The 12,742-nt window shown below is 44.2% G+C and overlaps 1 protein-coding gene and 1 long non-coding RNA gene across 4 annotated transcripts in view; one reads left to right on the forward strand and one right to left on the reverse strand.

Moving 5' to 3' along the window:
* Positions 1-12,742, forward strand: part of WNT5B (Wnt family member 5B) — a 107,629-nt gene that overhangs the window by 77,092 nt on the left and 17,795 nt on the right. For 2 of the 3 annotated variants that reach the window (XM_035127460.3, XM_088676807.1), the window contains exon 2: positions 11,465-11,604. In XM_035127460.3, the coding sequence (XP_034983351.1) occupies positions 11,465-11,604 (140 nt within the window). Of the gene's footprint in view, positions 1-11,073; positions 11,255-11,464; positions 11,605-12,742 lie in introns of those variants that run through there. The other variant, XM_088676806.1, reaches the window with a different exon arrangement.
* LOC148684643 (uncharacterized) lies at positions 3,319-3,895 on the reverse strand. Its single transcript, XR_015951754.1, has 2 exons — positions 3,759-3,895; positions 3,319-3,507 (listed from the first exon to the last, which is right to left on the reverse strand). It is a non-coding gene; the product is annotated as an uncharacterized LOC148684643 (long non-coding RNA).

The raw sequence follows: 12,742 nt of genomic DNA on the forward strand, positions 1-12,742 counted from the left end.
AGCATTCATAAACTGAAGCAAACTTTCCCATTGAAAGTAATGGAAAGTGAATTAATCTGTTCCAGATGGGTCCGCGGCGTTCGTAAACCGAAAATTCGTAAACCGAGGTGTTCATAAACCGAGGTTCCACTGTACTTCACCATAGCTTCCTAGAGTAATAATAATAATAATAATAATAATAATAATAATAATAATAATTTTTTATTTATACCCCGCCCTCCCCAGTCAAAACTGGGCTCAGGGCGGCTCACACCAATAAAATTACAATAAAACATAAAAAACAATTAATTAAAATACAGATTAAAATACAGTATTAAAATTTAAAATGCAGCCACATTTTAAGTAGTCCATAAATCCAAGTAGTAAACGGGTTATTAAAATCATACCCAGATATGGAGGTAGTAGAATATATTTCTCATATTCTTACTTGATTTTTGAAAGTTAAAAGTTCTGTAGTCTGGGTGGGATATGGACTGCATGATTCTTGGTACAAGTTTTAAAGCATTCTCAATTTAATGGTTTCGTGATTTGTCCTTTTACTTGAATTAAAATTACAATCATGGACATTGTGGGAGACAAGTTTAAAAACAGATGACAATAAGGAGGAAAAATAGCAGCTGTTGGAATACCACCACTCAAGTGTTCTCTAGATTACATCTTTTGGGGTGTTTCCCACCCCACCCCCCTTTATGGTTCTATTCGTTTTATTAGTTGCCTAATAAAACCTTACCTGCAGCAAATCCTTTATCTAAGGTCATAAATGCAATCAGTAAAAGAACTTATCTTGGAGAAGGATCACTTCCAGATTTTAATTGGGTTACAGCTGTCTGTAACAAACAAAACCCTGGTTCTGGGATCATACTGATGAACCTCTTGTATTCTCTGAGTCCTTTGCTGCTGGCTTCCAAAATAAATGAGAGTTTGGAATGGAATGGAGGCACAACTGCTCTGACTCGCTGTGGTCATTCCTATGTTCCTAAGCTTCTGGCATCCAATCCTAAACACTTGCGCTGGCATGTCTTCCTGCAATTGTCTTGTAATATCCAGTGCCAAAAAAGTGATTTTGAAAAAAAGTTATTAGGCAATCAGATGTTTCTAGTGAAACACAAAGCTATTATTATTTTTGCTGATCCGTGAAGCCCTTGCTTAACCTCATATCCTTCAGCCCAACTTCTGTGGAGACCAAGTACTTGCAAGAGCATTTGCTGTTAATTCTGTTTCCATTTCTGCCCTCACCTCTTCCTGCTGTCTCTCCCTACTGCCAAATGTTAAATTGTAAGCTTCTAGTGGGCTGAGACCTTTTTCTCTTTGTGCTACCATGTGAAAACCACTCAACTGTTGTGTATATCAGTGGTACACATCCTTTGTCATCTTGGATTAGAGCAGCAATACCTCTCTGTGCCTTGCCTTTAAACATTAGTAGCTTTTTTCCATATTAAATGATAATAAAATATTCAATATTGAATAAGAAACGTTGCATCAACATTTTCTGTCCAAGACTTCAGTCTTTTTAATTTGTTAAAAGTTACAGTACCACAATGCCAGGAGGTACTGTCTGTTGTTCTGTGTTAACATATTTTGAATAGCTGGATGTTTTACTACTATTATTATTATTATTATTATTATTATTATTTAATTTTTGAATTGCTGCCCATGAGGCATCTGAAAGTGATTTGCAATATAATGAAAACATATAAAGCATTTACATTAAGCCACTCATCCAAGGCAAAAAAAGTATTCATCTTTATCTCAGGAAACAGGTGTATAGCTTTTCTTTACATGGCTGTGAAATAGGGTAGGGAATCTCATGCCCAGGGGCAAATGCAGTCTTCCATGCCTCCTTATCTGGTCCTTTAGACTCTCTCCAGAGTCCAGACCATATACTTCTTACTGGCCCTACTCTGTGCCTCCTGAGTGATTTTGCTTGGTTGGAATGTGCTCTTGAACTGTGATAATGGCTCTTGCTGGCCTGGATGGAAAATAGAGAGGAGTATGGAATCCTCTAGCTTTTGCATGGTTGGAACATGGCACACACTACAAAGGTAAGAGAATCACATCCATTGCTCTGAACATTTTTGTTTCTGATCCCACCCACCACTGCCATGCGTTCCCCAGGTTTCTCATGAGCAAATGTGGCCCTGCCTTGAGCTAAAAATGGTTCCCCACACCTGATGTAAGGCACATTTCCTTCAGCTGGAGAATAACACTCAAGAGTCTGATGAACCAGACAACAGTCTGTTTCCACCCCAGACCTGAAATGTTGCTCCATTGCTTCAGATAGCAACCCCAGCTTTTAAAAAATCCTTTACATTTCTTCTGGCCACTCTCCAGTTCAGACAAGAAAGATGGATGGAGCAGGAGACACCACTTTCATATAGTGGCTATTTCAGTGCAGCAGGAAGCAAAGAGGAGTCCCCAGAATGAGCCAATGTGTAGACTCAGCAGAAACCTTCCACTCATGGAAGAAAAGTTTAAGAGGAGAGGTTTCTGCTAGGTGCAGCATGCGAGGAACTCTTGTTCACAACCTGTCCTGCCAGCACTTTTCAGTTTATTGCTCCATCCATGTTATCCTTGGTATCAGTGCTGAATTCTTCACTGATGTCACAGAAGGGCAGGGCACATAATCTGTCTCCTTTGGAGGGAGAAGATAAGAGGGAACACAATCAGACTTTGGATGAAGGGAACTGGTAATGAAAGGCTTGTTGTGAAAATAGAATAAAATAAAATAGTATCTTCAGGGCAAATAGCTGCTTGGGTTTGTGTTTGCATTTGCATATGTGCATGAGTGTTGTGATTTAGGGTTATGTTTACAGTAGACCCACTGAAATAAATGAGATGACTAAAGTGCCATTGATTTCACTGGGTGCATGACAAGGGCTGTGTACACAATACATTTTATTCTCAAAACAATGACGACTGAGTACTAGGGTTCCCCCCCCCCCCGTAGTCCACACACAATCTAGATCTACTGTAGTGCTTTTTTTTGCCTCTGAAGAGTCTTTCTTGAAAAATATGTTTTATGTGGAAAATAAAATCTCATTGCAGATTGATTCTACATTACCTGGAATATGTCCACTTGAAAACAGATAAAAACAGATGCAGATAGTCCCAGCAATGAGGGGTAGGGAGGGAGGTGGTATCTACATCTTTCCAAAGGCTAGACCTGTACCCATTTCCTTCTTAACTAGGATGGGGGCTGGGACAAAATAGCATGGGAAACCTAATCAAGTGGAGGGTTTTCAAACCTTTATCTAGTAACCACACACCCCTTTGTGGAGTGCAGGATCTAGAATCAATCTAGATTGAAACCAGCATGTTGAGGGTGAGGGTGAATGATTTTAGATTGAAAAATACCACATTCTTGTGCTACAAACAATGAACACAGCCTAAGTCTGGATCCAACCCATAGCCTTTTTTACATCTTCCCAGATGAAAGAATGTTTGGGTGCCCTATATGTTGGCAGTGATTGGTGGTGATGTCACTCACTTCAGCCTCCAGTTCCTCCTCTGAAAAAAAACAGAGGTTTAAGTGAGTCCAGTGGTGGTAGTGTTTAAAGACAAATCATTAAAATATTTCAGACTGGACTGAGACATCTGCACTCTTCAATTTCTATGGCTCTGCTCTGTGGTCTCTTTTTAAAATTATTATTAACTCTCAAAGGTTCCGTCACATAAATACTACGTTAAGAGGCTTAATCAAATACTGTACTTAAGTCTTAGGTTCTCAGCCAGAAATAACCACAAGAGAATTGGTGCACCTTGAGAGGAATTCCTGATTGCACTCTGTTGTACCACCATCCTGTGGTTTATAGCTCCCTCCATGTTGTCATTGGTTTCAGTCCCTGAATTCTTCACTGATGTCAAAGATGGGCAGGGCACATAATCTGTCTCCCTTGGGCAAAGAAGATAGAGGGAATGCAATCAGACTTTGGATGAAGGGAACTAGTGAAGAAACACTTGTAGCATGATTCAAAAATTCAAACAGCAGCCTCAAGGCAAATAGCAACTTTGGTGTGTGTACATTTGCATATGTATATGTATATGTGACTGTCAGTGGTGAAAATGGCAAAGGGACGAATTAAAACCATCCCTTCATGCCATGAACCCAATCCTGATTGGGGTCCTCTGTGCGTATTGAAAGTTAAAAGAATACTCGTGAGTCACAAAATTAAACAAAATGTGACTAACATGACATCCAGTTCATTCCAAAGAGGTTAGTCATACTGGAGTCTTTGGAGAGATTCAATCCTATGCATGCTTGTCCTGAAGCAAACTCCAGTTAATGATGCAAGTAAAGATCCAAAGGTTCAGGCTGTAAGGCTACTTTGGAAATAAGCACCATTGGTTGGACACAAGACTTTCTTCTGAGGAAACCTACACAAGAGAGGGCATTCTAAGACAGGGGTAGTCAATGTCTCCAGGGTCTACAACTCCCATATACCTTGGCCATTGGCCATGCTGGCTGGGTGTGATGGAAGTTGTAGTCCACAACATCTGAAGGCAGCATGTTCTACTTCTGAACATTAATTTATTGATATGTCTCTTTAAGGCAGGCTTCCTCAACCTCGGCCCTCCATACGTTTTGAGACTACAATTCCCATCATCCCTGACCACTGGTCCTGCTAGCTATGGATCATGGGAGTTGTAGGCCAAAAACATCTGGAGGGCTGAGGTTGAGGAAGCCTGCTTTAAGGTTATGAGAGGATGAATGGAGGCTTCTTTATTTATGGCACGTGGCAGGCTCAAGGCTGGGACAGGGGTTCTGGGTGACCTGATGAACTCCAAGAGGTTGTTCTAAGTGTAGAACCAAAGCCTTTATTTAGACTGGAACCCTTGTATAGGTGCCATCAAGATTTGCCAGGTGAAGCAAGGCAAGGTTAAGTCATCACCTGCAGGGAAAGAACAGCTAAATAATGTCGCTTACTATTGACAGAACTGTAACCTGACTACAGTATTTACATATTTATTCAGCTATAAGTCTTCCTGACTCCATTGAGGCAGGCACAAAAGAAAATGTGCATAGGATTGCTGGAAGGATTGTGGCCCCATATCAAGGGCTCCTTAACTGTTTCGTAAGGAACTTCTTGTGCTCAGCACCTCATATTTTACCAACACAGTTTCCCCTTTCAAAACCTTATCATTCAAACCATGAACTGGAGCTCAATGTACATCATTTAGGCTCAAAGTCCTCAGTGTTGAAGGGTCCCTGCTCCTGAACAAGATGTTTACAGTTTTGCAGATCTCCCAAACTCTTTCTTGTGGTCCAAGAAGGCTCCCTTGTGTCCAGCATCTAGAAACAAGATTCTAACTGAATATGCCTCTGAATGTATACATGCATGCAGATGCCTATACCTGGGACCGGCTGGCAATGCTTTTCAGTGACGTTACGCCATCTCTGTGCCGAATCGGCATTTATTATGGAAAAACCATCCATCTGCACGCAACTTCCTTCCTCTCTAGACAGGCAGGCAGAATTTTCCATTCTACCCATCACTTCTTTTTTAAGAAAAGAAGAAATCTTAACAGAAATACACCGTTCCCCTCCTCCAGCACACATATGTAACAAACAAGGTTGGTGAGCTGGAAGAGGTACAATATATAAGATGGGCATAATGTAGCCCTGTTTTTGTCAGATACAGATCCTGCTGTGCCTAGATAGTGTGCTTTCCTTTCCTTTGGAGAGCCAACCATACAAGGTATTTTTTGTCCCAAGGCTCATTCTAGGGCTGGCAGGTCTCACATCTGCCTGCCAGGTGTAACAGGCCATCAGGAACAGCAGGTACATTACATATGAGGCAGTGCAGCAAGCACAGCTTTGGTGCAAACAAACACAACAGCTTTGCTGTAGCAGCTTATAGGAATCTGAAAATAAAAATGCTTCAGCGGCCCCTGAACTCTTGAGCTTTGGTGATTGATGATCACTGCTGGTGTTTACGAGGATATCTATGAAACGTAGTTGCTTGCATACCTTGGATCGTAAACCGATTGGTTGCAGACCAAGAATCCTGGAAAGGAAAGCCGGGCGGGGGAGAAAGAAGGGAACCTTTTGGGACCCAAATTATTGCAACAGAACTTTGGCCCCAGGGCTGATCTACATCTGTGACATCTTTCTGGAGGGATCTGGTGTGTATAGACCATATATATGTATGTGTGATGATGACCCAGCCTATAATCAGCAAGATGGAGCAGGGATGCTATTTAAGATGAACAGGAGGAACCACTGATCTCATTCCTGGGAACCAAAACACTGCTCCTAAACACCAAGGGTCAAACTACACTTAAAAACTAAATAGCAGCCTCACATGTGTATATGTGCCAGTGTGTCTGCATGCAATTTAGATCTGCACAGCTGTGCTGGGGAAAGGGGAAATTAACCCTTTCCACTTAGTGTTGTTTCCCAATTGGAATCCCCTTCCCACAGCTATTACTTGCTCCATGGAGCAAAATATACAGGTCTCAATATGATATGTGTGTGTGTTGCCCTGCAGGGAAAATAGCAGCTTCACGAGCTTTAAAGAAGAAAAGGACACAGTGAAAAGGTTGCAAAAAATCCTTAAGCACTGTGGTCCTGATTAAAATTAAGGGCAGTGTGGTGTAGTGGGTAGAATCCTCAGCAAACTGAAGTGCATTGGGTGACCTTGGCCAGTCGCTGCCTCTCAGCTTAACCTACCTCAACAGGGCTGTTGTGAGGATTAAAGGAGGAGGGGAGGACCATGCCCACTACCTCGAGCTCCTTGGAAGAAAGGTGGGATATAAGTGAAATAAATAAAATTCATCTCCTGTGATTGCTACTAATACTGCAGAGCTGTGTCCCTTATTTGCCCTTGGTCAGACAATGTGATTTGTATGATTTGTAGGCATCATCTTCAGCCCATTCACCTATCTTTTCAGAAATTAAGGACTAGGGTGACCATGTGTCCTACTTTACAGAAGACAGTCCTTTATTTGAAGGTGACCTCTATTCAAGCACTGTAGAATTGGATCTACCTATACTTCAAGGTAGTTGTAGCCGAGACAGATGTCATATATCCTTCAGCAATGTCTTTGCAGCACAGCGTTTTCACAGTTTAAACAAGAGTTGCCTTTGGGGGTTTAATTTGAAATGAGGTTTACTTGTGTCAGGTTTTGGGAAATTTTTCTATGCCTGTGTTTCCCCTGGAATTTGTGTATGAGGCTTGGGGAGGTTCAGGCCTTCCGGGTCTGCTTTGCTTTTTTACTAGAACCCTGAAATCCATATACCGGTAGATGTTTGATCTATAAACTCATTCCCAAAGCAAGATCAAAAACAACAACAATAATAAAAATACTATGGCTCACCTGTAAAACATCAGTTTCAGCAAATAGTCCTTTTCAAGCTAGTGTTTCATTTGATGGCTCATTCCCAAAGTAAGTCATCACTTGATTGCACAGCCATCATTCATAACTATGAGCCAACAATAAGACTCAGCAGCAGCATCCATTTTCTGTGCTGCAGATTAAGCTGTGAAGATGAGGGTGCCTTTGAGCATGTGCAAAGTGCAAGGCCACCCAAGAATCACAATTTGTGCCCATGCGTGTAAGATGGGGCAGCTACCGGATTCTCAGGCGAACTTGAGCCCTAAAACCTCTCATTGTAGAAATGAAGCACAGGATCTGTACCAGTTTAGAGATTGGAAGGGAGTATTAGGAAGTGATGCAACAGAATCTCTGGCCACGGCTTGCCTGTGGGTTTGAGGATCTGATGTTTGGACAAGAGGAGAGCCTTTGAAGTTTCGCCTGAAGTTCCCTGAGCCGACTCTCTCCCCCTCCATAAAGCCATTAGGCTCTGGTGGTGCCAGCCCTATCTCTTGCTCCATCTTGGCTGCTTTCCCCCACCCTCACTTACATACACAAACCTCCTGCCCTAGGGGTTGGAAGGAGGGGCAGGACTGTGAGTGAGCGGGGTTATTACAGGGAGTCCTTTTGAAGAGGAAGTTTATTTTCGGGAGGAATTGCGGGGGAGCTGTTAGTCCCCTGCCATAGAGGCCAGGTCATTTCCGGAAGGCTCTGCATGACAAAGGAAGGAGGTTTCACTCCCTTTGATCTGCCTTCGCCGGACCATGCGCTGCACACCTGCTAGCGAGCGGCCACCGTGCTCTCTGGAAAGGGAGCAGAAGTGTCTCTGGGGCGCCCCCTGATGGGCTAATACCAAATGGCTTGGAGCCATCCCTTGGGGCTGAGCTAAGCCCCACCCCGCAACGATACTCCATCATTGTCTTCATCTGCTGCCTCTTTATAATGTGTGAAGACCTCTCATTCCTAATCAGACGATCTAACCGGGTTTTATCAGTTCTCTCTCTCTGACAGTGCATTTCCCAAACCCTGCTAATAACTAGAGATACCTGGGATTGACCCTGCATGCATTTGGCTGCAGCCCCTCCTCCTTCAATATTCACAAAGCGCATTCAGAAGTTAAGTCCCATTGAGTTTAATGGGATTTACTCTATGGTAGGTAAGCATAGGATTGCAGCCACATCTGAGGTAGGAAAATAAGGGTTTGCCCCCTCTTCCCTACTCATTCAGTCATGTACTACTCCCACAATCAGAAAGTGCATCAGTGAGCATATCTGTTGTCTTAAAGGCAGGGAAGGGGAGCCTGTGACCCTTCAGATCAGCCTTGCCCAACCTGGTACCCTTCAGATGTTTTGGACTGCAAATCCCATCAGCCTCACCCAGTATGGCCAACTGTCAGGGATGATGAGAATTGTAGTCCAATAACATTAGGTGGTCCAGAGGTTTTATATGCCTGATTTCAGGGCAAGTAATGGGTCTTGTGCACTTTAAAGGTCTATGTAAATTTCCTGCTATGGCAGCATCTCTAAAGGGCTGTAGGCTCGCGTAAAGAGTTCCCATTTAAAGCTCAGTATGGACACAGTCCTGCACCCTCCCTAAACCAAGTATGAATTCCAGTGTTGAAAGTGACATGGTCATTGAGTGCCCCGTATTCATGTCTCTGCTGGTGGAGCTGAGCTCTTTCCATGAGCTGCAGCCAAATTAGTAGATTGCCCTAATTTGGGTTTGAGCTGACTTAAAATGTCACAAATGATCCTAGTTACAGGTAGGTAGCTGTGTTGGTCTGACGTAGTCGAAAGAAATTTTTTTAAAAAATTCCTTCCAGTAGCACCTTAGAGACCAACTAAGTTTGTTATAGGTATGAGCTTTTGTGTGCATGCACGAAGAAGTATCTGAAGAAGTGTGCATGCACACGAAAGCTCATACCTATGACAAACTGAGTTGGTCTCTAAGGTGCTACTGGAAGGAATTTTTAAATTTTTTGTTTCGACAAATGATCCTGTGAAACCTGCTCCCCCCCACCCCCATGCAGTTACCATAAGAGTAGTTATGCTAAAATAGCTAAAATAGTGAAGTATTGTGGCATCTTAAAAACTAATATTTATTGTGGCTGAAGCTTTTGTGGGCTAGAGTCCACTTCACCAAATGCATGCTATAGTGAACTCTAGGCTACAGAAGTTTACACTATAATAAATTTGTTAATTTTTAAGGTGCCACAAATCTTCAGGAACTTCTGAAGAGATGTGATGATTTACAAAACCTTTGAACACAGTTTTCTAAATATAATCTATCTATCATCTACCTACCTACCTATATGCAGAATTTGTGTTACTCCTGACACAATATATCTGTTAATATTTAAGGTGCCCTAAGCCCCTTTGTTTTGTTTTTACAAATCTTCAGATACTCCTGAAAGGGCAGAAATGATTTACAAAACTTTCAAACGCAACTCTCAAAGTGGATGATTTGCCAATATGGTCAGAAGGCATGTGCTGTTGTTTTTAAGTACCGGTATATGCAGAAATTGTGTTACTCTTGACACAAAGGGTAATAGATAACAGGAGCAGTAACACAATCTTATGCAGCCTTCTTGACAAAAGGATGTTCCTTCCAGTATGAATGAAAGGGGGGGGCATGAAAGCCATCTCCTCTCCACCTCCACCCTCCTGTTAATTTTTAAACAAGAGTTGGCTCATACTTTCCTGGAAGTTTTGCCTATTGACTTGAAGAACCTACCCATCCCCCCCCCCGGCTAATCTGGTTGTGCATGGTAGCAAGGGAAGAATGCTCTGCAGGTGTTCAGACTCTCCTCTTTATTATGAACTAAATAATTGTGCTGACGTTAAAATATCTTTTAGGGATGATCCCTTGCCCCCAAATTAAGCCTTGCCAATGGGATCTCTTTGAAAGGAAGTGAGCAAGTTTTCTAGCGATCTGGTCTGGAAAGATGATATCCTTCCAGCCTCCTTCTCCATGTGTGTTTTTGGGATGGAGTTGATGATTAGCCATGAGAGGAGCAGGGGAAGTTTCTATGCTCTCCTCCCCATTTTAGTGTACTGCTCTTCTTGTTTCTCCTCCACCTCCCTTTTTCTCTGCGGGAGGTCAGGCCTGCTCCAAGTGATCACATCACACAATCCAAGAGATGTGACGCCTCAAAGCATTTTGGCACACAAATGCAAGGCTGCACCTCAGCATCCCTTGCAACCACTGCAAAAAGAAGCCTGAGGTACAATTTCTAGATTGCATATTGTCAAGCCAGGTGTGCCACTGTCTAAGTATGTTGCTATGCCAAGCAACTGCATAAGTTGCTTTTGTGTAATCGGGTCAGCAGCCCTTGTAGGATTTAAACTGAGCCAGGGCTTACCCCAGAGTCTCCTTTCACCACTGTTATATGCTCAAACTTGCTCACCTCTGGGGGGTTAATCACCTGAGGGAAGAGCAGCCCCGTGCTCTTAACCATTTTAGCCTCAAGGAACAAGAAAATAGAGAGTTAAGGAGGAAGAATTATGTGTAAGTCAAAAGCTGGCACAGCTAACATTTCAACACCTGCTTCCAAAAAGGGATGCTGTGTAACTTGAAAACTTGCAAGACCAGCCAGAAAGTATGCCTTGATTTTAAGGGCCCCCTTTAACCTCCCCACCTTTTCACACTTTGCTCATTTTTAACTAGTACCAGACCTCTCCTTTTTGTCGCTACTTCCCCTCCCCGCCCTACCCTTTGATGCATGCCCTGCTTTATGAATCATCCCGCCAGCGGAATTCCCTCACTTGCTTTGTGTCTAGTCCTCCTAGCGAAGGAGTGAATGCCTCTGAGCATGTGCAGTCTGTGTGTGTGAGTGTGTGAGCGGAATACACTGCCACTGTTCGTGCCACCCACCGACCTCTCCCATCTCCGTGGGTGGGTGGAGATGCAGAAGGGTGGGTGCCCTGGGAGAAGATCTCCGGTACGTCTACAAGCCCAGCAGGTCTCCAGAGAAGCCCTGCGCGGTGGCTGGGGAGAGGGGGCAGCGGAGAGCAAGCGAGCGGCCAGCCTCCCTGCTGCTGCTGAGATCCCTCCTTCCCTCCCACCTCGCCGGAGCTCCTGCGCCCCCTCCCTCCTCCTCTCTCGGGCTGACTCCCCTCCTTTTCATTCCCTTCCTTTCCTTGTCTTGCAGGGAGCCCTGATGTGTCTCAGCCTGGCCGGGCAAAGACGCGGGAGCCGCGGGAAGCGCACCATGCCAGGGACGCGGCTGATCCTCAGCCTGACTCTCCTCTGCGGCTGCACGCAGCTTCTGGTCGAGGCCAGCTCCTGGTGGTGAGTGAGACCCAATGGGCGATGCCCGACTTACTTTTTCTCCCCTTTGTCCTGTGTTTGCGTATTTTTTGGAGGGGGCCCCGAGGAATGGTGAGGGAAGAATCCAGGCACGAAAAGGGACACCTTCTCTCTCCAACACCACCAGCACCTCCGCACTCACTCCCCGGGGACAGACAGAAGACGCACGTGGAGTTTCCTCCTGGCCTTAGTTAAGAGGCTGTGGTGGGGACTTGGGATTTTGGGGAAGTCGTTTAACTGCCCCTCCTGTTCCTGGTTTTAACAGCATCTTTTGCAAGATCTCGCTGCAGTTCGCCACTCGGAAGACACCCCAGTGCGCGCGTTGGGAGTAGTGTGTGTTGTTGGCTTCGCGTCTTTTCTGCAACAAAAATCTCTTTTTAGAAAAAAGCCCCTTTGAAAGTGCTTCTGATAAGGGGAGCGGACTGAAAAAGCACATTCTCCCCTCTCAATAGATGTAGCTAACTAGTTAGGCTTCCCTCTTTTGGCTTTTTCGTTTTCTCCTTTGCGTCCATCGTTGTCCTGCCCCGTCTACGTGACACCCCCAGTTCCGAGCGCATCGCCTGGAAGTTAGTTCCGTTGTAACCAGTAGGAGTTTTTACTTCCAATGACTTTAAAATTGCTAGCATTTGTGGAGAGCTCGCTTGAAAGGGCGACAGGGTCTATGTTGTGAGGCAGGAACCTTTTAACTTTCTGGGCAGCGCCTGGCAGTCTTCTGTTATTAAACCAAAAGTCCACACGGAGACTGTTTTTTTCCAAAGCTCGGAGCAAGGCAAGCATTTCCTGATAAGAGACCCTAAATTGGTGTTTGGTGTGTGTGTGTGTGTGTGTGTGTGTTGTAGGTTCCTGATCAGTTGTAGGAAACTTGGTTCTCCTGATTTAATTAATTCCAGAAGTGTGGCTGTGTTAGTTTATGCATCCGATGTAGGAGGCTGGTGCCTTTTAAAGGGGGGTGGTCTAGTTAGCTACTTTGAATCCTCTTCCCCAATTAGGGAAGTCTGTGCCACTTGGTTCTTAAGAGGTCTATCTGTGATTTCCCCAAGCAGGGTCTCTCCCTTCCAGCCCTGTCCACATTCTGTTGGAAAGACAAAGCCTCAAAAGGCAAACAGTGGCTGCAAGAGAC

This window comes from Zootoca vivipara, chromosome 9 (assembly GCF_965207765.1).
Source record: "Zootoca vivipara chromosome 9, rZooViv2.hap1.1, whole genome shotgun sequence".
Classification (NCBI taxonomy): Eukaryota; Metazoa; Chordata; class Lepidosauria; order Squamata; family Lacertidae; genus Zootoca; species Zootoca vivipara.